A 26,812-nucleotide genomic window follows, 5' to 3' on the forward strand; every position below is an offset into this window, starting at 1 on the left:
TAGATTGGAAAAAATGTGTAGAAAATGGTGAGCTATGTTAAAAAGTTGTCAGAATGTCCCATGTATCATTTTTATGCAAATTAGTGCCGCCATTATTGAAAAAACCTAATTTCACTATATCTCAGCCAATATTGCAGATGACTGAACAAATAAGGTGTCTAGACCCATGTTTTGGGGGTCAGAGATTATAATAAAACTATTCATAAAGTGATCACATGTTGGTGCCATGCTAGTAAGCAAACCTAACTCTTTTACCAATAACAAGACGCCAATATTGGAGATACCAAATAAGGTGTCTAGACAGAGGTTGTTGTGTGTTTAACCAAGGTTTATTTGGATCAAACATCATAATAGAACTCTTCTTGATGTGACCACTCTTCTCTTTCCCATGCCAGATAAACAGTCAAGTAAATGGTTCTCCACTATGCATCACTCATCATCGTTTTCACTGAAATCTGAGTTAAACTCATCCTCTCCTTCCTCTTTCTGTTCATGCTCTCCAGTGTCATGGGGATCAACCAGTGAAGTTGGTAGGATAGGACCACAGGACCACACCGGTTTCAACACTCCTTCATCAGTCTTCATCCATCCCTGCCCATCATCATAGGGTTTTGGTTTTTCCAGAATAGGTTCATCAGCTGGCTTGTACAAGGCGACACGGTAGTTCACACGTCGGGCATGTGGCTTCAGAGCAGAGTGGCACAGAGGAAGGCGAGTCAGGTCAACCTTAGACTTGCAACTGAGTTTCCTGTCCTCCCCCACCATGTTACGTAGCAACTTGGCACGGACAACATCCACTGAAGACTCACAACTCTGTCCAGACATCAGACAGGTGAATTGCTCCAGCTGCCTCAGCATCTCAGCCTTGACACTCTAGCAGTCACTGAGTTGTCTGAATACGTGAAACCTGGGATTCTTCTTCAAGGGCCCCACATTCCTTCTCCCTTTGATGGCACTGGTACAGTCTTCTCCACTGAACACATAGAACCCAAGAAGAGTGGTGCGGTGGTCTTCTCCCAGGGATTCTGCAATACTACTACTGCCTGGCTTCTGGTGCACCTGTCCCCACTGATGTTGCGATGGACGTGTTACAGTACGAACAGAAGCTGTGGGCAAGGCTGCTAAAGCTGACTTCATCAGACCCCTACAGTGTGAAGATCCAAGAAGCTTCTTTAACCCAACACCAACAACTTCTCAACATCTCTGAGCTTGCAGAATCACATGCCCGACGTGTGAACTACCATGCCTTGTACAAGCCAGCTGATGAACCTATTCTGGAAAAACCAAAACCCTATGATGATGGTCCTGTGGTCCTATCCTACCAACTTCACTGGTTGATCCCCATGACACTGGAGAGCATGAACAGGAAGAGGAGAAAGAGGAAGGAGATGATGAGTTTACTTTGAAGATTTCAGTGAAAACGATGATGAGTGATGCATAGTGGAGAACCATTTACTTGACTGTTTATCTGGCATGGGAAAGAGAAGAGTGGTCACATCAAGAAGAGTTCTATTATGATGTTTGATCCAAATAAACCTTGGTTAAACACACAACAACCTCTGTCTAGACACCTTATTTGGTATCTCCAATATTGGCGTCTTGTAATTGGTAAAAGGGTTAGGTTTGCTTACTAGCATGGCACCAACATGTGATCACTTTATGAATAGTTTTATTATAATCTCTGACCCCCAAAACATGGGTGTAGACACCTTATTTGTTCAGTTATCTGCAATATTGGCTGAGATATAGTGAAATTAGGTTTTTTCGATAATGGCGGCACTAATTTGCATAAAAATGATACATGGGACATTCTGACAACTTTTTTTTTTTTTTAAAATGTATATTTTTTTTGGCTTTTTTTTGCCTTTTTTTATTTGATAGCCCATAGTAGAGATAGACAGGAAGGGGGAGGCAGAGAGAGGGGGAACGACATGCAGGAAAGGTCTGCCCGACGCGGGATTCGAACCGGGGACTCCTGCGGTGAGGACTGTAGCCTCTACATGGGGCGGCCGCTTTAACCACTGCGCCACGCACCGCCCCCTGACAACTTTTTAACATCATTTTCTACACATTTTTTCCAATCTAGAAACACTGTTTAGAAGTATATTTCCAGGGGATACATGATACCCCCCTCTTCCTACTAGACTAAATACAGAACATCTTGAAAAAATGGCTGCCATTTTGAATTTTTGCGTGGCCAACATCTTTTTCCCAAAAAGTGACCCTTAGAGAGTATCTGTACCAAATTTCATGCTTTTATACCAAAATGAACGATTCTCTTGAAATATGCAATTAATCTGCTGCACTATAAAGCCTTTTCAGCCTCATAAGGTATGGAAAACAGCACAGGTGTTGAGACCTGTGGGACACAGATCTTATGAGGTGGAATTGGAGTCGGGGGGAGTTTTGAGGAGGAATCGACGCCACCTCAGACACATTGCACTTCTTCTACACCCACACAAACAGGGACTGAGATAATCACACCAAGGACTGACACAATTGAGCAGTCATACAGGGGACCGACCCACAGACACTACCAGGTCAGGCCGTCGGGTGGTCAGATCCCACTTTCTGAAAGACTTTACACAGTGAGGGCTTTAATTTTATTAGAAACAGTGTTTGCACTTTGGATGTAATATTTTGGTTTAAGTCACATTTATCTCTACGGATAATTGATACAGCAATTTGAAAGTATGATTAATTTTGTTTTAAGAGTGAGATAGATATCCTTACTGATACTCATAATATATGTCATTTGTTTAAGGTTAATGTTCATTAAGTTATTTATTTTGGACAAAGGAAGTAACTTCAAGGAAAGATGTAACAATAGGATTGTTATAAGTAGTGCAGTCCCAGGCAACATTGTAAATGGAATACTACGGTTGCCAGGTTACAGTATCACTGTGAACCATAGACTGTAAAAAAAAATGGACGTAGACTTCCGGTCTGAAAAGTGAAGCCAACGCGGAAGTAACTTTACTTGCAATCCCCCCGAGATCCGCTAGGGGTGTTTCCAAGAAGCCCTGGTTCCAATCCACTCCCATTCATTTTCAATCATGAAATACTCGATCAATAATTTTTTTTCACAACTGATAACGGTCTAAAAAGCTAAAGTTCCTCATCCTTAAATATGACCTGGTGGTCCATCTGAAAAAAAATATATAATTATTTAGATATTAATCCTTAAAGGTTGGTATAACTGACCAATCACCTTCCAGCACGGAATATGATTGACAGCCTGATGACTGAGACGTCACAGGTCAGACACAGTGGATCAGACACAGGGGACCTCCCGTCGTTTGTGTATTGTGTTCAGTCAGTTTTAATTTAATTTCTGATATTTTGTCGATATGTGTGGATGATAGATAGCACGGGTACAGTGTTGGCAGTTAATTAATTTCACCCAGTTTTTCGTTTATGATTCGTCCGACGGTGCTAACAGACCGGAGGAAGCTGATATCACGATTTGGTGAGTAAGTTATTTTTTTCTTTTTCTGAATGTGTAAAAATTATAGCTATCTAATTTGTTGTATATTCCAGAAGACCACTGATTACTTTCCCGTGTGTTCTCCGGTGTGTTCTGACCGGAGAACATGAGACTGTCACCGTCCAAGACAAGTTAATTTATAGTTAATGTGAATAACCGATTCACTTTGCTACACGGCTAACGTTAGCTCGCCGTTAGCTCCGTGTTAGCTCCCGTGTTAGCCATGCTAACCGTTAGCTCGTCTCCGACTTTTACCGGACCGGGATAAATCCGGTTTAATATTTAACGACCACGGCGTCATGTTTAGCAGAACAGTGATCGGTAGGATCGGTCTACAAGCTGCAAAGCCCCCAGGTTTATCCATCAACTTGTTATCTTGCTCGTAACGTTATCATACTGTAACGTTACTGATAACTACAGGTGGGGATTTGTCATTTACTGCTGTAAAATCACACACAAAAAACTGAAGCAGACAGTCCTGCACCTCTCAACAATGTTTTAATCTAAGGGCGCATTCACACTGTCCTCCTTTGGTCCGCTTTAAACGGACCAGAGTTCGTTTGCTCGGATAGTCCGGTTCGTTTGGGCAGGTGTGAAAGCTCATACGAACTCTGGTGCGGATCAAACAAACGAACTCTGGTCCGCTTGAAAACGGGGGTCTCGGTCCGTTTGCAAGTGAACCCTGGTTCGGTTCGTATGCAGTGTGAAAGCTCAGCGGACTAAACACCATAGGCGGCCTTACCTATGTTTCAACCGTTATCATACACACACACAGGCCTACATCCACCACACACACAAACAGCTCTGTCCACCGTGCGGTCACACACTCGACCCCTGATCCGCTCTACAACCACTGATGTGCGTATCATGCCACACCGCGACACTGTAGCCTACTAATCGCTCCTAATTAACAATAACGGCAGGAAATATCAATAACAACGTGCTATTACCTTTGAAAACGGCCCGCAAACTATCAATAGACCCTCGTTTACCTTCTCCCAGTATTATTCCTTTTCTCTTAGCGTTTCTAATGTCCTTTTGTTTTTCCTGCTTTCCTCCTGACGTGCGCCCATTTGCGTAACCTGATGATTGACGTCTGTCAATCACTTTCCTCCTCTTTTCTTTTTTTCCTCGGGTTAAAATGCCTCCAAACAGGCGATCTATGAGTACGTCCTAACTTAACAGAGAAATAAAACACAGCGAGAGCACAACTAAAATGTGATATTATTGGCAGCTTATTTACAGATTTTACTAATGGAGGAGACAGCTGTCTGTCTGCTGCTGCAGCACCGCAGCACCGACAGGACCAGCACCTGTAGACGTCTGTCTGTCCGCATCGTCCTTTCCTTGTCCGTGGTGCTGAAATAACGCGGAGCACTTTGCTCTCATTACTTTTGTTGCCAATTTAAATTCAGAATATTGTTAAAGCCTGTAGTTTGTCTGAAAATGTACATGATTTTGCTTTTTGATGAAAGTCCTCGTTTTTTCTGCGAAGTCCTGGTTTCTTGCCCTGATAGTGATTTTAACACTCAATGTGTTGTGCGTACCTGGGATGCATGGATAGTACGTTTACTGCGTCCTTTCAGGGTTTAAAGCATCAGCGACACATGGGCACATAGCTGGAAAATCATTTGATGTTTAACAGGGTAGGGCCTCATATGAAATATTGAAACGGGCCCCCAGCTGTCTAAGGCCGCCACTGCTAAACACATACGTAATGCATAGGTTATTTTATTGTTAGGTTACATATCTTGTCCGCCGTCTGTGTAGCAACAACGCCAACAACTCGACATCTCTCATCAGTCTCCGTCTTTTCCTCTGGTACCGTTTCTCCGTCCTCAGTGCAGTAGTAAGAGCGAAATGCGCTCTGCTTCGCTGCCTTACATGGTGGTCGTACAGCACGGCTTGCTGAGCCAAGTGCAATTGGTACATAAAAAAAAGAAACAACATCCCCCAAACAGCCAACTTCACATGCTGCTCCATGTTTACTGTTACCCAGCAGGTCTGTCAGTCGCGAGCGGAGTGACGTCGACTTTTGACGCTCAGAATGTTTGGTGCGCTTGGGGCGCAAGTTTGGTGCGGTTCAGAAGTTGCAGTGTGAACGCGGAACCGAACCAAGTGATAATGCAACAATGTTGCAACTTTCAGCCCCCCAAGCGAACTCGAGTCCACTTGGTTAGGTGTGAAAGCAACCTAAGTTCTTGTGTTTTACTGTGATTCTAAGGAGCCACTGAGAACTGAGTGACCGGTGCCAACAGAAGGAGGACATCATGTGAAGTTATGGAGCTGTGATGATGATGAAACCAGAAAACCTCTGATGAGAGAACAGACCAACTGTTTTATTATTCTATGTCCACATTTGACCTCACACTTTTTAGGGTGAACCTAAAATTGACAGTGAAGATTTTGAAGCAGCTATTTTCATAGTCCAGTTAATACAAATGCTTTATTCAGTCGATGATTATCATTGAAAATGTAATAATAAAGAAAGTTACTGTGATTAAACTGTAGTATTTCTTTTACATATTTAACATAACCTCGTGGCCAATATAATGTGACACTTTGGTGAATTATTGTTTTCAGTATCATAGATTAGTTGACAAGAAACATCAGGAAAGCACAAGCTCTGATATTCATCTCTAGATGCTTTATTATTTCAAGGAGGGTAACATTAAACATTTGTATTTTTCTTGTGTGTAATGAAAGCATACATAGAAATAGTCCTGTAAGTTTTTCCTGAATGTATTGATTACAGCAGTGTGTCTTGGCATTCATGTTACTGTACAGATCTGGCCCATTAAAAATCAGTGAAGCAATTCTTAGTAAATAAATTAATTTCAGGTTTAAGATGCACTAATTTTAGCATTTTACAGCACTGAAAACGTTTTATAAGCTGTGGATGATGTAAAGGTGAGCCATACTGTCAAAAGACAAGCTTGTATTGTATTAGCTGAATTTCCAGTACATCTACATGTTGGTAACCTGCAAAAAAGACGTGCATATATATAATAGGAATGTAAAATAAATAGCTAATAGCTGGGTGAATGCTGTAACGTGGTCGACAGGTCGGAGCTCCAGCAGCCGATCATCGGTGATGCAGGTGAGGTACATCAAGTCCAGGAGCGGTCACCCACCAGTCTCAGTCCATGACAGTTTAATGTGTTGTAGCTTCACAGTTTGAGACAGAAACTAGTCTCTGGGTTCTGTAAAACAATTTAAAACAATATCAAAATACGTTTGACAGCTTTACATTAGCTTATTAATGCTAACATCGGCTACAATAACGTGTCACATTACTCCTCATGGGATCTATGTATATGTAGTTCAAACATGGATATGTATTTAATAAGCTTCTGAGATTACTTTCACCGTTAAATATAAAGTTTACCTCGAGTTGTAGATGCTAACGGTGTTAGCAGCGTAGCCGCTCAGCAGTTAGCCGGTGTTGCTGGGTAAACTAGCAGCCTCGGAGACAAGGGTCCGACCCGCCCCTCGACCTCCTTAGCTCCGCCCCCTCGTCCAAATATGGTTTCTTCTGGCTCCAAAAATCAAAAATGGCGGCGCCCTGAAAGCCAATCTCCGGGCTTCACAAACGGCCCTTCACAAACCAATGGGTGACGTCACGGAGGGTTGCCACCTGCTGTGAACATGCTATCCACCTTATTCCTGGGGTCGTTACTGTAGAAACGGTTATGGGTGGAACTTCCGGTCAGCACCGGAAGTAGCAGTGAGCCATTGGCTAACAGCAGTGGTTGCTAGCGGTCTTCATTACTGTTAGCGGGTTATTTGAAAGTTTTCACATTGTTTTCTGTTTTCTTAGTTAATTCGGTAGATGAGGCAATTCATGTAGTGATAATAGATCGGTTATTGATCCATGGTGGTGAGCGCACGTAATTAAAAAATCAGCTCGAGTGAAGAGAGGGAGTAGTGCTGTTTGGTTGACCCGTCTGCAGCTTCTGGGGGGGGGGGGCTGCGGGTGGAGGACTGGACTGTGTTGGACGAGTCAGACCAGCAGGTCTGCTTGGACCGTGGCCACTCGGACCAACAGGTCCGCTCGTACAACCTAATCTGGGCAGGAGACCGAGAAGTGGACGGGGCTGAACCGGGAGAGAGGCAGCCACTGGGCATGTGTGTGTGTGTGTGTTGTGACAGGAGTGAGGGGGCGCGCCGCCCGTCACAGAGGAGAAATGCATTGTAATGAATGTAACAGCCCCCCCCCCCTCGAGATTATTGTTATTCTGACACATGAGTTAAATAACAGCTGTGTTTGAAACCACGCTGCGGTTCGTAATCGCGGTGCAGAAGAGTGAGTTTGGAGCTGACGAAAGGAGAGAAAAAAGAGAGTCGGTGGGAAATGCTCATTGATTATCAGACAGCGATCAGCTCCGCGGTGCTGACGAACCCGCTTCAATATGACAAACTATGACTGTGATTAAAAGAACCTAAACCAAGTCGAGTAGAGCTGAGCTGTAACTGTGTAGTGGAGAAGGGGCAACAACACACACTATGCGCACACACGCACACGCGCCATCGTCCCCTCAGATGCGGCTGCATCTCTCCAGGACACTGGTGTGTGTGAGTGTGAGAGAAATAAAAGCTGTGACTTGCTTGGGCAGACGTTGTTTGGTGTCACCCGCTGATTTGCATAGGTACATAAATATCTAGACCCCGAATCTATAAGACTATATGTATAAAAATATGTATAAAAAATTGCGTGTATCATTTAGGGGTTTTTATATCCCTAAAAGATACACGCAATTTTATGTTTACTGTTTCATTCCGTGTAAACGTTGTGTACACTGACACACCCCTCTCTATCAAAAGTATAGGTCTTTATGATTAAAATAAACTAAATGGATTTTTTTTTACTACAACTTTGTTGGTTGGACACTCGGATGTGTCTGTGTGTGGTCTTATCATAGATCCATGGTGAGAACCTACAGTAAAATACTCCCCCACCACCACCACCACACACACACACACACACAATCCCTGAGAGCAGACAGTAAAGAGGTGAGTGAGAGAGAGACCCCCCCCCCACACACACACACACACATATGCATTTCCTTATAAAAGAGGAATGTGTTTTAAAATAAAATTATTCCAACTTATATGAGGCAACTTTCCAGAGCTAGCAGATAGCTCGTTGCCTCAACAACTGAAGCAACCAAGTTAACAAGTAGCTAAATATGCTACTGTACGTTATCTTTTTATCTTTGGACACTTTTTTAAGTCGTCCTCACACCTCACAATATTAGTAGGCAGCGGTATTATGATATTGTCTCGTTTGAGTTGTAAAAGGTGGTGTTTTATGTCTCTAACGCTCGCAGAAAGTGGATTAGCCTGTTAGCATGTAAACAAACGCTACTTCCGGTTCGCACTGGAAGCTGCGCCCATAATTCCCGCAAAGCATCATGGGGGCTAGGAATAAGGTGGATATGTAAGGGATAATGCCCGACGAGGTGTCCATTATCAGAAATTAATGGATGACGCGGAGGCGTGAACTTCCGCGAAGTCCATTAATTTCTGATAATCGGACACCTCGAAGGGCATTATCCCGCTTATACCATGGTCACTTACGAGAAAAATACATATTAAATAATTCAGTCATGATTTAATGTTGTTTTTACCGTTAAAATAATACGTCTTTAAGCGGCTGAGCCGAGCAGACTATTTAATAACTCTCGTCGGCGATAAAAGAAAAAAAAGAGGGACCCGCTGTGACCGCAGCGTAACGTTACAGCCAGTGACTCTGCCACAGCCTGATAGTTGATCAGTAAAGGGAGGTGAGGTGACGGCTTAAATGTTACGGTGACACAAAGTATTATTTCAGACGGCCAGTGCTTCTTACCGCTTGTGTGTTTACAGACTCCAGTGCCGTGATGCGCTGTAAAAAAAAATTGTTTTGGTCCGAGTGTCCGTTGCCGTGGTTACCAACAAGCGTTTGAGCCAGCGCAGTAATATTTAGAACGTAATCAGGCAATTTTACCGGAACATCTTTATGGGTGTCCATTATCACTTTTTAATGGACACCTCGCAGCCAATCAGAATCGAGGATTCACCCAGACCATGGTATAAGTCAGTTATGATCGTCAGTTGACAATAATACAAGTAAGCAAGTTTGTGCTTTAACTGTACATCCTGTAGTGATTATTGAAGACAACAGGACAGGATGAAACAGCACCGTTAACCGGCACGTCAGAGACTGCTCTCTCTTGAACTTTTGGACTACATGCTGTTGGTTCGTCCGCGGTGCGTTCACAGCTCGTCCGAGAGCGTTTTCATTAGTTCATCCAGCTTCTGGGACACTGGACTGGACACTGTTATTCCTGAGTGACACCAGGGGAAACTACTCACCCAGGCTGTGACAGGACGTCTGTGATGCGGAGCATCAGGCTGCAGCGCACTGTTCAATATGTTTACAGCTGTGACCAGTACGTTCAGTTAGACTCATCATCAAACCTGATAATGCAGCAGTTAAGTTAACATCTCACATCAGCAAGGTCAGACCAAACTTAATCACGTTATGCTCCTCCTATAGTGTTCCTGTCACACTTTGTCTATAGTTAACATTAATCACTGTTGTAGGTTACATCATACACATGCCTTTTAATAACCATATTTTTGTATTAAGAGTATTTGCTAATATATTTCACGTCCACTGTGTGCCACCAGTGAAAGACTACTGTTTGTTCATTGTCATTATCTGTCAAACTGCTGATTTATGAAGGCAAATAAATAATTTATGTTTATCCCTAAAAATGGGTTTGGGGTTCTTTTATCAAGATGGTCACCAAAAACTTCAGGGACGAACAGCCCCACCTAGAATATTTTTCACCAGCCGCCACTGGTCAGGGACTCACCTAAAGAAGCTGAGGAACCTCCAGCTGTGGGTTCTCTTCTTGTAGAAGTCGATGAGCTCTTGAATTCAGAATGACACTAAATTAGTTTCAAAACAAAACTTCTAGTTATGAACTGTGAAGAGAATAAAAACATTTAAGGTTCATACGGGAGAAAGTCCAGAAGATCCTGACTTGGGGGAAGCTGACACCCGTCTCGCTGTCATGAAAAATAACATGAAATCAAAGTTACTGTTACAATTATGAAATAAAGACACTGAAACAGATGTAAACAATAAAGGTGATGTAATGAACAGCCAATAAGAGGAGATCTGTTCAATACTCTGTCTTGTCAGGTTCACACAGAGACAAATACATGTTCTTTACTTACCTTCAGGTGGAAGAGGTGATGGTGTTGGTTTATTATGTGAACTTCTTCCTGCAGTATCTGATGGTTTCTGGAATACAGAAAGAGACTAAATTATGTTTTCTTCTAAACAAAATGTAACAATTATTTAAAAATATTGAAGTGTCCATACGTCTGTTTGTGCAGAACTCTGCAACTGTTGCTGCCTCAATCGCAACTTCTCCAGTTCTGTCTGGTGGTATTTAATCTGCTCTAAGTGACGTCTCTGCTGCCGCTCTGGCATGAAAAATAACAGGAAATAAAAGTTACAGTCAGAGAAAAAACCTTTATGAAACAAAGACAAAGGACATTTCTAGATAATAAAGATGATGTAATGATTAGTCTTGATGCAGACAGACTGATACCTGCTAGAACCTACAGCCAATCAGAGAGAACCACTCTCTTATTATCCTTTCCTCCTAACCCCACTCCCCTCTCCCCTTCCTCCTCCTCCAAATATCAAGAGAAATAGTTTAGTTAATTGAATTAGCATCCAGAAATCAAAAAGAAGTAAACAAATTACAAGATGTAGAAAAACAATACAAGAACAAATAATCAAAATGAATAACACTGTTATGTTTTTCACTTACCTTCTTGATCTGAGTCTGAGCTTCTTGCTCTTTTACTGAAACAACAGATTTAAAGACAGTTAATATGAAAAGATGTTACATTATAACTAAACATACACACATCTATGTGTGTGTGTGTGTGTGTGTGTGTGTTAATGTCAAAAGACAGCCAGTTACAACATTCAATTAGTTCTACTGGTTGTATGTTGAACTAAAACAAACAGGTTGGACTCTGTCACATTTAAAATCCACAAACGACAACCTCAGTGTGATACAAATGATTTTACACCTATGACTTACAATTAAGGTAAATTACATGAACAAGGTAATAAAACTAGAATCCAAACTACCAAGGAAACATGGTCACTGTTCATCCTCTAGAGCAGAGGTCTTCAACAGGGGGTCCGCGGAGGTACTGCAGGGGGGTCGCGAAAGTTTTGGTTGAGGGAAAAGAAATATGACAAAAGATATGGAAGTTATGAAAAAAAGATCCATAGGGGCGTTCCCTGCTGCTGAACATCGGATTTTTACATACAAGTCCTCTGTTTTCCTATAATATAGGTGTCAGGGAGCCTTTGTATTGTATCTGATACAAACACTGCGCACCGTCTCTCTCTCACTCTCTCTCGCTCACTCCCCCCCACCCCCCTCTAAAATCAGCCCGATGGCGGGCGCGCGCACACACACACACACCGCTGTCAGTGGTGCTGTGACACTCGGCCCCTGAACCGTCGGCTACACAACGATGGGACTTTAGTTTTCATTCTCCATACATACTCGTTAATTCACAGCACACACTCATACGATGGTGACATTAACGCGCGCCGCCACGTCTGCTCATAGCGCAGCAGTAATGCAGCAGCATCAGGCCGTGACACCGTCACTGAAACGCTCCGTGGAACCGATACATGACACGGCGGCCCGGCGTAAATGTTCCCAGAATCAGCTCAGATGACCGCGGCGCTGACGATTGGGGGTGAGACGCGAGCGTCATATGTCTTGGTAGAGCACGGCTGCTGCAGCGACCCTCCGACTGTCCCATTGCTGCGTGTCAATCCCCCCTCTCACTTTCTCTCCGCGCCCCCGTCTCTCTCCAGCTGCCCTTTCAAAATAAATGCATAAAAAGCCAGAGAAAAAAACAGTAGGGGAAACACTGCTTTGTTTTTTCTGTCTTTTTATGGTTTAGTAATTCTTTCATTGGTGCAGTAGCAGCATTCAGTTACCACGAGCATAGTTGTGACCTGTTGTGATCATGGCATGGCATATATTTTTTATATAAGTCCCTTTGACTAAACTCCTAAAAAAAAGCGTGATTTATAGTCGAGAATATGGCACTTTTGGCATATGGCACCAGGGCCGTTGCTAGGAATTCTGGGCCCCCTGAAAGAATACTAAAGTGGGCCCCTGCCCCCTGACTTTTCCACTTTTTTTCATAGACTACGTATGTATTATCATTTCCTGGCAATACAGGACTCGTTAAATATAAAACACAATTTTATACAATATAAGTAGGGGGTCCCCGCTCCATCTCTCCATCAGTTTGGGGGTCCTTGGCCTGGAAAACGTTGAAGACCCCTGCTCTAGAGTTTGTTGTATTTTTCTCTGTGTTTTAACCTGAAGCTCAGCTCATTTTAAATGACATCAACAGTGTGATCTTATTGTAATAATGTAAATATAGATTCATGGCCGACGTCGTCCGTTTGTGTTGCTGGTGGTCCAGACTGAGCTGCTGACACGTCATAAACAGTGTGATCTTACTCTCTGGTTGAGGATCCTGGTTCATCTGCAGACAGCTTTCTGGAGGCAGCGACCGCCTCCTCATCCTCATGATCACTCATCTTCTGGTTCGTCTGGAGGTTCATTAGTAACACTCAGAAACTATAGCTGTGTTTACATGCGCAAAATTTCTTAATCAGATTAAAAATTTGAGGGATCGGAAAATCCGAATCCACTGTTTACATGGGCGCAAAATCAAATCATCCGATCATGATGTGCGTACACATGCACCAAGCTTTATTCAGAATAACAGCATTTTGACATGTGCAGAGCTGTCTAATTTCCCTAAAACAACAGCAGTAGAAGAGTTGTACTTCCTGTACTACTGTAAACAAACCAATAAACGTGGAAATGGCTCAATTTATCCCATTCAGTAGGCCTACTCAAAATGGACCTGTGGAGCTGCTGCTGTACTCCTATTGTACATCGTTATTAAGCAGACTGAGTAACGTGTACAACTGTTCCTGCCATTGATCAATCACACCGGAACCAAGAAAAATGCGGGTGTGAACACGCCATCAGTGTTTCCCATTAATTAAAGAGACTGTGTTGCGCCATGGTCTCCTGAATCCTGTGAGAAACACTGCCATATATGGTCAATATGCAAATCAGCACGTGCATATTAATTAGCTATGTGCACTCTGGAAATTTGTGGAGTGACGTCAGTGGAAGACGGTGAAGACAACGGACAGAGAGCGGGGAAAGAAGCGGGATTACTCTGAAAGCGAGTACGGTAATATCGAGTCGGTACTCGCTCTCTTTTTTCTCTCCTCTCGTCAGCTCCAAACTCACTCGTCCACCTCGTTACCTCAGGTGACAGAACAAGTCTCAGTAGATCAGTGGGCGCTCCTGTCAGTGTGTTTTTAAATTTAGCGGCTTTGATTCCTGTCGGACGTCACACTAGAGTGTGTAAAAGCAAAAAAATAATGAATAAATAAAAATCGAGTAGAACCCTGTCCAGCCGTGTCGCGCTAGTGGGAAAGGAACTAATAACCCCCAAACAGGAAGTAACGATCGGAATAAGTGTTTACATGGATGTCGTTCGGAATAACAATCGGCATGAACCACCCCTCTCGATCCGAACAGAATTTCTTTCGGATCCAGCCGAATCCGAACAGAATCTTCTGTTTACATGACACATTTTTATTCGGATCAGCCCTTTATTCCGAATATTTGTGTCCATGTAAATGCACCTAGTGTTTGAACCAATCAAACTTTTCCTTTATGTCTGGAAAATATGATCTCTGCAATTACTGTGTTATGATGCACAACACTGATGTGACACATTTAACCTGTACCAAAAAAACGCTTCCATTTGGATAATATAATATAATATAATAGTATAATAATTGTAGCGTGAATCCTGTACAGTTATTATTTTGCACTAATTTATAGGCCTATCAATAGACTGTAGCTGAATAACAGAAACATCTACTCTGTATGAACCAATGCAGTCCAGTAGCACTGATGATGTGTAAGTCTAACATTTAGTTTCAGTTTCGTTTTCTCGCCACTTTTCTCCTTTTTTCCCTCCCCAGTTCAACGTCTCAACGTCAGTGAACCCCTGTCACATACCGAGTATTTATATTTTCAGACGTAAAAGCATTAAAGTGACAATAGAGGAGGCAGTTGGTGTTAACGTGAGGATTTCTGGTCCAGGTTGACAGAGCACTGTAAATCCTGTCTGTTCAAAGGGAAGGACAGTCCCAGTGACGGGGAGAGAACCGTTACTGTCTCTCTGGGGGAAGATGTTTGATGTCATGTTTGAATGACAGTTTCCCGCGCTGCAGCTAAACTGTCATAGCACATGTTAAAAACAAACACAACTTGAAGCTATAAGTTGTAGAACTCACCGTACCTGCTCCTGCTCAGCGTCCGTCCTCTCCCTCACTGCTGCTTCCTCTTTGTATCTGGTAGCGAACTCCTCCCTTCACTACCATACAAGGAGTTTCCGTTCAGGTTTTTTTTATTTTTTTTATTTTTTTAACCCGGACTTCCTCCTCTGTGTGACCGCAGACAGACCTAATACATCCATGAGTCAGACATGTTCAGCCCCCGCTCCGCCCTGAGCTCCGGCCGCCGGCAGCAGGGCCGCGCCAACAGTCTGCTGTTCTCCCCGAGGAGAGCCACTCCTCTGTCGGCCAGGTGAGAGAGCAGAGCCGCGGAGCTCCGGGGGTAGGGGGAGTGGTGGTGCTGGTGGTGGTGGTGTAGTCTAGTTCAGTGGTTCCCAACCAAGGGGGGCGCCAAAGATCCAGGGAGGGTCGCGAAGCCCTCTTGATTTTAAGGGGTTAAAATCATTTTAATGTAATTAAAATGTTAAATAAATGAGTAGGCTTAGCATTTAATTCATATATGTGACAAAATCAATTAAATTCAAGGGCCACATTAAACATTTATTTGTGTATTTAAATAGATAAACAAATAAATTAGGCCTACGTATATCAATAGATGATTGAATATTAACAGTTTTAAAACATTAAATACATAATATACAGCAGGGCAATATCAGTCACAACACTAATAATAGTATTTTTGGTTACAGAAGTTAATACGTTTATAATTGATCAAAAAGCTAAGCTAGCAGCAAAAAAAAAGAATAAAACTGCTGATCTTCCTACAAAGTTATGCAGGGAATGTCATCATCTGTAGCGAGTATGAGCTGAGTGATTGAATTAATAAAAAATACAAACACAGTATTTCAGTTTAGTATTGGCTGATACATCAACTTGTTTAATCAAATAGGCCTACTGGCTAGCATGCTACATTATGTTCAGCATGCTTCTTTACAAGTTACCAAAACCAGCATCTCACTCATCACCCCAAACACTTCAGTTATGTCACATGAATATAACCCCAGATCTGACTTCACTGTGAGGTCAAAGTGAAGAATGTCCTGAAAGCTCATCAACTCCGATAGGCCTGGGGACAGCCCTCCATTCCGACACACCTCCACTTCGACACCCCGCTGTTCCGAAATACCCCCACTTCGAAACACCGCTACTCCGACACCCCCCCCCCCCCGCAGCTGTCCAAGGTGCTGAACCGCGTGACGTTGCTTCTGTGTTGTGGCTTGTCTGTGAAACGTGCGCTGCTCAGAGACTGGGCAGATCTGTCCCACTTGCTTTCTCCCCAACTCCGTTGTTGGAGATCTCCACATAGTAATAGAAATACACTACCCCCCCCCGCTCCGCTCGAGCGCGGCTGAACCCGGCTTGAGCTCACAGGGGCGCGAGGCTGCAGCCGCCGCTCGTGCTGACAGCTGACTGAGGGAGATGCTTTGGTTGGGCTTAGGCAATGAAGAAAGGAGTTGGTTAAGTTTAGTAAAAAGACCAGGTAGAGGCTAGACAGGCTGGAAGCATAATGAACATTATGTCATTAATATGAAGTATTTGCTTGTTTTGCAGTTAATTATGCACATGATCCGTTTGACCCCAAAAAGGAAAAAAGGATCAATGCGCACTGCGCGCTGGGGGTTTCCCCCAATAGCCTTTTCGGAGTAGCGGGTTCTTTAGAAAAAATAGAAAACCCCGCTATTACGATGAATGGAAGTCTATTGTCGGAAAGGCGGGGCTTCGGAAAGGCGGGGTGTATCAATAGATGATTGAATATCAACAGTTGTAAAACATTAAATACATAATATACAGCAGGGCAATATCAGTCACAATTAATTTGAAAAACAGCATGGAACAATGAGAAAAAACCTGTGTAAAATTACAAGATATTCTTCAGAACTTGTAGCTACTTTTAAAAACACAATGATGTTTTTAAAAGTACAAGTTCTGAAGATGTTGTAATCATACACAGGTTCTCCTGATTGTTTGTTCCATGCTGTTATTAAATTACTGAAATATAATAAAGTATTTCATGTAAAAGAAGTTATGATGTTCCTTATTTTATTTTATTTGGGGGGGGGGGCTTTGTACTGTTCACATCTGTATCACAGGTAGATGCCAGTAATACTGATTATTGATCATTTACACACCTACTACAAATCTGTCATTACGTGTCATCATCCATAGCCTGGCATGTTTTGTTGTTGTTGTTTTGGGAATAATTTTAAAGAATAATGATAATTGTTATATTTATTATTCATTCGCTTAATTATATTAAATATGTATTAGCCTACATGACAAGCGCATTATCTGGGTTTTATTTCAATTATATTTAATCATCAGTTTTTATGGCTCAATCTCAGTGGTGTACTTGAGGTCTTTATTGGCACTTTTTTTTGTCATCAATTTATTATTTCATTACATTTGAATTCCTCCAAACCCCTTGTCCTGAGGGTAACATTCATTATGGACGATTACAGGGGAAAGAGAAGAAAAACACACACACACAACAGCAGTACATAGCAAACACATTTATGAGGTGTTCCTCACTTGGTTATAACTGTGATGATAATAATGTTTTTTGTTTGTTTGCTTTTTTTTTTCTTTGCCTCAAAACAGCGCTTTGACTTTCTCAGTGCAGATTCCAAATTCTGCATTCTGTTTATTGGCACTTATTCATACCATAATGTCTGTCTCAGACAAGTTTTAGTCTGTGGTTAATTCTTTCAGATGGTTCATTGTCCTGAGACCTTTATTATTCTGTATCCTGAAAGGGAGATTTTCCATCTAGACCACATTGGACCAGGTCTACGTCTCAAGCCAGTTTGTTCCTGTATAATTGGCTCACCTTAACAAACGAGGCTATCTCTTCATTTGCTGAACACAACTCAATGTAAATACCTGGAAATAAGAGCTGAAATACTGATCTCTTGTCTCATCTTCATCTTTTGATGTCAAACCCAAATGTTGTACCGATACTGTTCTCATACATTTAGAGGAGGCTGAACATAAAAACACCTTTTACTTACAGACAATTTTATATTCAAGTTGATAAAAAAAGATATAGAAAAATATATCAGAATATAGATACAAAAAATCTCTCATAAAAATACAAAATGTGACAATCAATTCAAGTTAACTGATATGGAAGAATAAAGCCAACCATCACTATCAGGTTCTACATACATTAACCCTAATACATAAGGTGTGCCACATTATAAATTCAGCACTCTTTATTCTTTACAAATTACAAAAATAAAAAAATGAAATGGTATGTTTAAAAAACAAACTAATCCCACATTTACCCATTTACTCTCCCAGATTTACATGTTGTCTGGGAGAGACAATGTTATACAGTTTGCAGCTTCTGCACTTCACCTGAGTTTGGATCAGTCACCTGACGTAGATACATTACTTACACTTAAATTTACATTATTTCAGCCAAGCATTTTATCTCACAGCTTTTAGAACAGTCTCAGCTCTTTCTTTAATTAGGTTCCTTTTTGTCGTAGAGCCCTGTGCTGAAGAAGAACTGAAACACTGAAGCTGTTTTTTTTTTTGTTTTTTTTGTTTTTTTTTACATTTCTCAAACATCTTATCAAAACAAACCTTCACTGCTAATATGGTAGCAATAAGCATGGTAACTACAGTACCATCTTAGTACAAGTACAAGACAAAAAAAAATCATTACCAAATGGACAAGCCCCTTGGATACTAACCATTTTTAACTGCTAGTTTTTGGTTTAGCAACACATTTAGGCCTACTGTATGGTTCAATCAACAGCTAACTGACAGGTATCAAGCTAACTATTTACTAACTATATACTTTCACTAATGGTGAAGTGGGTTCACCAACATCTGTAGATTCATAAAAATAATGAAATATGGGCATGACAGGAGATAAATGGATAATAAAGTCCTAAAATTATATAATATTAGTCGTCATGTCTGTCTGTGTAAGTCACGTAAAACATTTGAGGGTTGAGTTGAGAGTTTACGGACATTTCACTTCTGTATGATCAAACAGGTACAGTAGTAACAGATATTCCATTCACCTGAGTGGGTTACGAATAAAGTCTCTGATGATGTACCGGATTAAAAATGCATTGGTACGAGACTGATTTCATCAGTATCCAACAGTTTCTCATTTGTGTTTCATTTTAACTTTAGTTGTTCCGAAAGAAATGGATCCTTTTCACAGAAGGTTTTGATCAGAAGTTTACAAGCTGGATCTCCTTTACTTATCACAATGTCTATCAGCTCTTGTGCTTTGTCCGGCCTGGGTAGAGCTGGGATCGACTCCCTTTCTCTGTTGTTCATCACTTTGTTTTGAAGAAGTGCATCCATCAGGTCTTTAAGTACAGAAGTGGACACTCTGGCAATAAACTCTGTCCGAACTGAGAACAGTTTCTCCTCGTACTTCCCTCTCCTTGGTAGACTTTGCACACATGGATCAGGACCTGGAAGATAAGGTGGGAAACACTTTAACTAGGCAGCTAGATGGGAACTTTGTTTAAACCATGTGGGGAATCTTAGTTGTTTTTTTGAGCAGTGCAGTGCTCTTTACCTCCTCCTCCTCCTCCTCCTCCTCTTCCGGTGGCTAGTGGCTGTTTGGACAGGGCAGTGATGGAAGAAGCTGAACCTGAACCAAGAACAAATGATTTAGTTTGACAATAGGCTACTCAAAAATTTGCATCAATAATATTAACTCAGAATTAACTCGACACCATGACAGAAGGCCAAGTCCTCCCATCTGCCTCCAGGAGAAGGTCCCAGTTTCCCTGATCCAAGCAAGGTGGCGTAGTTCCTACAGTTCCTACATGGTCTTGTCATTCAGGTTATGATTGGCTCTTAGGCCTAATTCACACGTATCCAGGTACATTTGAAAAGTAGTGTAGTGTGTGATTTCCACATATGCGGTTAGTTGAGTCAAAGACGGTTTAAGCATATAGGGTATCATTTGCAAGGCAACCATGTCAACACATTTTGTGTGTAAACAAGTGTAAACAAACATGGACGACATACAGCTCGCTGCTGCTGCTGTTGTTGTTTACACAGCTATCTGCTGTGAGAAATACATTACAAAAAAATAAAACGGGTCTGGATCAAGTTGTGGAGGAATTGACGTTGAGTTCATACACTATTTCACACTACCCGACTGCGCCCAGAATCGTCTGTTCTCCTCACACACTTGCCGATTTGAGTCGGTTACCCATCACACTAACAGATTTCTGCTCCGACTCGCCAGGCCGAGTGTCACCAACTAGTGCCGATTGGTGCGGAGTAGACCCGAATGGGAATCATGGGTAAAATAGGGCAGAAAATCGCGTAGTGTGTCCCCAGCTTATAAGAAGGGAGTCACCTGTTGAGTAACGCACATATGGGGCACATGTGGGACGTTCGCATGTCGGAATAGCGGTATGTCGGAATGGTGGTATGTCTGAACGGTGGGATTTCGGAATGGTGAGATGTCAGAATGACAGCATGTAACCCTACGTGGAAAACCACATCATGGTCTGTTGATGAAGTGGAGACGAGAGTGTGACGACCCCGCCCACGGGGGTCCGTCCAGTTGGTAGATCTACAGTTCAAATATCTTCAGTGTTCAGGTTAGATGGAGATCAGCAGATGGATTGGGGCGGTGACCATAGTAATCCAGATGTTCTACCAAACCGTTATGGTGAAGAGGAAGATGAAGTAGAAGGTGAAGCTCTTAATTTACTGGTCAATTCTTGCTCCAACCCTCACTTATCATCATGAGCTTTGGGATGTGACCATGATAATCAGATCACGGATGCAAGTGACTGAAATGGCCTTCTGCAACAAGGCCATTTCCTCACAGGGAGACATCCACAGGGAGCTGGAATAGAGTGCCATGTTCCCTCATGTTGAAAGGAGCAAGTTGAGATGATTCAGGCATCTGATGAGGACGCCTCCTGGTCGCCTCCCTTTGGAGCTGTTCCAGGTATGTCCAACTGGGAGGAGACCCCGAGGCAGACCCAGAACTTGCTGGAGGGATTATATATCCCTTCTGACTGGGAGTGCCTCAGGATCACCCAGGAGGAGATGGATGGACAGATAGATGGATAGACCATGACAGCTTTGATGTTGAATTTAACAAGATGTACATTGATGCATATAAAGTGCAAATGAACTTGGTTCTCTAGGCTCCTAGTGTACTCACATCCCTCCTCAACTGGGACTGGACGTAGTGCTGGTTCACTGGGTGGAGGTTGACTTGACTGGGAAGCTGAACTTGACGCTGCTTTTAAACCTGAACCAGAAACAAATGCTAAGATAGGGAAGCATTAAGTCTGAATTTCTGAAGGAAACTTGTAGCATATATGCATCTATACAGGTATAATGTAGAGCAAAATTAATTATGTAAATCAAAACAGCTATGCATGATTAAGTGAGTCTAGGAGTAATTAAAGACAGAGGTTTATTTACCTGTTAGTTTAGCTTTATACTTCCAGACACGTCTCTTCTCTTGGTCTTGGACAATGACAACTGCTGACTTTGTTCTTTCTTTCAACTCCATCACAAAAGTTGGGTGGTAATTTGGTCCATAGTTGAAGTCATAAAATGGATCCTGTGAAACATCAACAATGTCTCATGTTACCTCATCTTATTTTAAATGACTATGTAAAGTTAAAGCTGTAATAATATAAATGTTCTACATTTTCTTCTACACACTTTGCAGTCAACTAAATGTTAGCTTCTTCAAACTCATTGTTTCCGGCCAGACCTGTAATCATGAATGTCCATGACTCATCATTATTGGTCAGCCAAATGCCACATGACCGTGTCAGAGTTTCCCATTGGCTGCTCTTCTTTTAAAGCAGCTTCTAGATTGAATTGATTTCAATTGAATGTTGACAGATGAAGTCTGCACAAAAAATCTGAGCTAAACTAACTAATCAGAGAAACATTACAGCCATTACATTCAGTCCATCATCCTGTTAGAGGACAAACTGAGACAAGTTGTATTTGACATACTCACCTCAGGTTGTACTAAATCGGCCTCAGGACAGTCCACACTGTAGATTTGGTTTCTAATGAGGTGACAGATGGAAGGGGCCACAATGTACTTAACTTTTTCCTCTAGTTGACCTTCTAGTTGACCTTTCACCTTCAGGAGCATTAGAACAGTTTTATGAGACAGTAGCTTCATAACGCAAAGAATCCATGACGCTTTACAGGCTGAAGTCGAGACCTTACACTATTATAATAGATCAATCAATCAATCAAGTCATATAAAAAAATGTAAAAAAACAACAACAACAACAACAACAACAACAACAACAACAACAACGTAGAAATAAGATAAAAGGAGGGATTAATGAAAACAGTCTTAAAAACTGCATACAAATCCAACATAATAGTAAAAATAAAACAATAAAATGCTAAAAGAGAGGAAATGTTTGAAAGTGAGTAAAATTAGACAAAACATTTAAAAAGATAAAAGTGGGACATTAAAGGGGAAATGGCGCAATGGTTATAGAACAAAATGACCAGTAAAACAGTTTAAAAATATATAAATAAATGGCAGGAGAATAAACATAAATAGATGAAAGCAACAACCACTCCTTTAACAAGAAGAAACCTCCAATAAAACTGGACTTTACCTCCTGCATCGGGACGTTGTCAGGCAGTAGAAACACATAGAGTGTTTGGCTTTTTGCAGATGGTGGTTGGTGAAACAGCAGAACTTGGCCACTTGTTGGTTTGCCGATGTTAAAAAGCTTTTTAATGACATCCCATACCAGGCCAAAGGCAGAGAGGTGAGGAACATCCACAATCACATGACTGTCTGTTATTTCCTGTGGCTTAAGGATGCACATCCCATCATCACTGATGTGGACCACAGACAGACCTTCAGACAGCGGTGCTGTGAACACAGACAGACGTCAGCAACACCTAAAAGTCCTGTCAGTCCCACTTTAACACATCATTACTCATCACTGGTGTTTGGCCTCTAAGCTCAATTGCCTCCAAAACAACCCGCTTCAGAAACAGTTTCAATCCCACCGCAATAAATATCTTGAACTCTGAACGCTGAGGAACAAGCATGGCCCTATATGCATTGTAATTGTATGTACTGTATGTCTACATGTTTGGAACCTGTACAAATGAGCTGTACTGGAAGCAAATTCCACCAGCCTGGCTGTGTGGTCATTAAAGCAGAAGTAAGTGATCCGGTGGTTTTGTCTAACTTCCTGTCAGCAGATGCAGTTAGCAGTCCCCGTCCTCGTCCCTACGTCACCACATTCAGACGCATCCCTTGGCTGCACACACAGAGAGGACCGCCCCTTTATGCCGTTCTCTCTCCTCATTGGATAAAGGTTGTAGGATACAAGGAAAGTTTTCTCCTCGGCTCAGAGCAGAGCAGAGTGACTGACAGACCCGTGTTTCAGACCAAACACTCTATAGAAGTGATTGCTGTCAGAAGATAGAACTATTTAAGACTTATATTAAAGCAGAAGTAAGCGATCCGGTCGTTCTTGTCAGCCGATGGAGTTAGCAGTCCCTGCCCTCGTCGTGGATCACACACAGCCCTTTATGCCGTTCTCTCTCCTCATTGGATAAAGGTTGTAGGATACAAGGAAGTATACAAGAAGTTTTCTCCTCGGCTTACAGCAGAGCAGAGTGACTGACAGACCCGTGTTTCAGACCAAACACTCTGGGCTCTATTTTCCTAGACTAGGTGCAGGCGTGGCAGATCTGCCCTGCGCTTCAACTTCGCTTCGCCAACGAGGCGTGTCCAGGAGCAGTTTGCAATTTTCCTTCAATGCACGGCGAAGCGCAGCGGGGCACATCCCGCCTCCTTCCCTCCCACCGGCGCAAGTGGCATAGAGGGCGGGGAGAAGGTGTGGAGTGGGTTTAACACAGCCGAGTCAGATCTTCACCAATCAAATGAGCTCCTCTCCTCGCCTTTAAATCCGCCGCGCGCGAGGCGCAAGTTTGAGTTCACCGTGGAAGAGAGAGGCAATTGACTGCCCAGCTCGCAGTGCAGACACGTCACCAAGACCTCACAGGCAGGTTTCCACAGTTCCAGGCACATTTAAATGCAATTAATAATCACAGTAACCCCTGTTTATTGTAACTATCTGAATCAGCACATACACGTATATCTATATTGATTGTCCCGTCACACTGATGACAGATCAAAGGCTGTCGGCATGCGTAATGGAAACTCATCCTGACTGAATTAACACAGATGAAACCAGGGAGGGACTGGGACTAAAAAAGCAGCCGTGGATGTCCTAAGAGCAGGACAGTGAGGGTGGATTACTGCATGTTGCTGCTGTGTTGACACTACACACTGTGCCGTTGCGATGATCCGCTATATTTATTTATTTACTTATTGATTTATTAGCGGGCGAGCGGCCGCATTATTTGTTTTCAGTTTTATTTGTTATGGTCGCGTGACGATGCGGCCGCTCGCCCGCTAATAAATCAATAAGTAAATAAATAAATAAAGCGGATCATCGCAACGGCACAGTGTGTAGTGTCAACACAGCAGCAACATGCAGTAATCCACCCTCACAGTCCTGCTCTTGGGACATCCACAGCTGCTTTTTAGTCCCAGTCCTTCCCTGGTTTCATCTGTGTTAATTCAGTCAGGCTGAGTTTCCATTACGCTGCCGACAGCCTTTGATCTGTCATCAGTGTGACGGGACAATCGATATAGATATACGTGTATGTGCTGATTCAGATAGTTACAATAAATAGGGGTTATTGTGATTATTAATTGCATTTAAATGTGCCTGGAACTGTGGAAACCTGCTTGTGAGGTCTTGGTGACGTGTCTGCACTGCGAGCTGGGCAGTCAAAATACCAGTCCGCTGGCTGCGCTTCGCCTTGCGCAGAGAGTAGACCAGGTTGGAGCTGGCGAGCTTTCGGCGCACTCTCGGCGCGGTCTTTCGGCAACAAATTGTCACTGCGCCAAGGTGAATCTGTCGACACCTCCCCCTGCTGCGCGACCACTCCCATCTCGGCGCACAGCAGTCTGCCAATTTACCAAATCCGCTGTGCACGTTGTTGCACTGGAGGAAAATACCACTGTGCCGGCTGCGCAAGGGTTCACCTCGCTGCGCCCCCCAAAATAGAGCCCTCTATGTAAGTCGGAAGATATAACTATTTAAGACTTATATTAACACAAATGTTCCGCTTACTTCTGCTTTAAAATAATCAATCAATCAATCAATCAGCTCCATCTTGTGCCACTCACCAAGATCTGTCTCACAGTGTGGGAGGTGCAGCTGAGACACAGCATCCTCAGGACACTTGATGTCAAACAGCAGACCTGCAGGCGTCTTTCCAGCTGTGCTGAGCAGCTCCACATCCCACCAGACGACCCTGTACGTCAGCTCCCCGGCCCCAGTCATCTTAAACACCAGTTTAGTCATATCACACTGGAACACACCTGGACCTGGGCCCCTGAACCTGTGGCAGAGGATTGATCCAGAGCCGTTTATCAGTCAATCAATCAATTTGTTTATTTCGGGCATGTCAATTTAAATCATCATCATCACACTTCATCATCAAATAATACAATACATGGCCGAAAGGGAAAAGCGGGAGAAGCAAAAGCTTATCTAGTCCCGCCCCCATTACCCACAGAAAGACTGTACAATGACAGCTGCTCAAGTTTTACCATTTTATGGTCTTATTACCTGTAGGAGATGCCTCCATGGTCTTTAAACACCTCAGGTGTAAAACAAGATGGACCCTGGGTTCCAGAAAGGAGAAATTATTATATATTATATAATTGTAATAACTGGTTAGAGAACATTAGAATATAGTGATGACAGGAGTTAAACAAATTGCCACTGAAGCTGAAATGTTTCTCCTAAGATACAAATAATAGTCATAAAACTTCCACCGTGAGAGGTTTAATTTTGTTTTAAACCCTGTAATGCCGCATTATGTAATAATGTAATTCATCTTCACGTCATTATGTAATAAGGCCACATTTTGTAATAACAATCTTGAACACAATATGTAATAAGTTTTGCCACATTTTGTAATAAGTTGTTACATTTTGCATCAGTTATTACAAATTGCGGGTGTTGCACTTTTTTATTAAGAAAATGTAATAATTTGGTGCATTATGTAATAAAACACCAAAATGGATGTCTTAATTAGAAAAAAAAAACATTAGGACCATCAGAGCAACACTGCCAGCATGAATCATAAATATGAATTCAATTCTAAAGCCATAGGATGGTCAAAACTAAATCAAATATAACTTTATTCATTATAATAGGCTACATCCCCTGTGTACCGCTTTCATTCTCATTCAAGCTTTTTTCTCTCCTCCTTTTCTCACCTGCAGCACAAGGAGAGCAGGGCATCAAACATAACAACACCAAAGGTTATGTGCTTAACGTCAACCACACTCACACATACCGGTACACACACAATTCCACAGGCAAGAGGAACAATCATACTACACAAATCAATTGGGAGTAGGGATGCACATATTTAACCATTTAACTGATAATAAGAACTTTGACCGGTTATTTTTACATTTTTTTAATTAGCTATATATCGTCAACTCATGGGGGCGTGTCAACACATGCAGACTTCCATGTGCTTTCAGTCATATTTCCCAGCAAAAAGTTATGCAGGAGGACTGACAGTAGCCTATGTGCTGTGAAGTCCCCGTGAAGGAAGATCAGACAACAAATGTAGCCTACACAGACATACAGTAGATGTACATCACCTGTAATAACAGTGCTGCGCAAAAAAAAAAAAAAAAATTCAATGGTTCACCTGCGGCTGTTCCTCTCTTCAGCCTGGTGTTTGGCTGCACTTAGTATAAAAACAATTAAACATTGGATGATCTAACCTCCATATGAGTGCAATCAGCTGAGCTGAACACAAACAAGTTTGTA

General features: G+C 42.3%; 2 protein-coding genes across 2 annotated transcripts in view; both read right to left on the reverse strand.

Moving 5' to 3' along the window:
* LOC146992559 (caspase recruitment domain-containing protein 8-like) overlaps positions 1-26,812 on the reverse strand; it is a 134,208-nt gene that overhangs the window by 35,254 nt on the left and 72,142 nt on the right. The window lies entirely within an intron of this gene.
* LOC146992560 (NACHT, LRR and PYD domains-containing protein 1b allele 2-like) lies at positions 10,946-25,663 on the reverse strand. Its single transcript, XM_085788601.1, has 9 exons — positions 25,589-25,663; positions 25,144-25,358; positions 22,538-22,800; positions 21,913-22,041; positions 21,360-21,501; positions 21,094-21,183; positions 19,477-19,551; positions 11,323-11,357; positions 10,946-10,969 (listed from the first exon to the last, which is right to left on the reverse strand). The coding sequence occupies exons 2-9, from the start codon at positions 25,319-25,321 to the stop codon at positions 10,946-10,948; spliced, it is 936 nt and encodes a 311-aa protein (XP_085644727.1). The 5' UTR covers positions 25,322-25,358; positions 25,589-25,663.

The sequence above is a fragment of the Trachurus japonicus genome, chromosome 1, assembly GCF_045865225.1.
Source record: "Trachurus japonicus isolate A0001 chromosome 1, Traja_1.0".
NCBI lineage: Eukaryota > Metazoa > Chordata > Actinopteri > Carangiformes > Carangidae > Trachurus > Trachurus japonicus.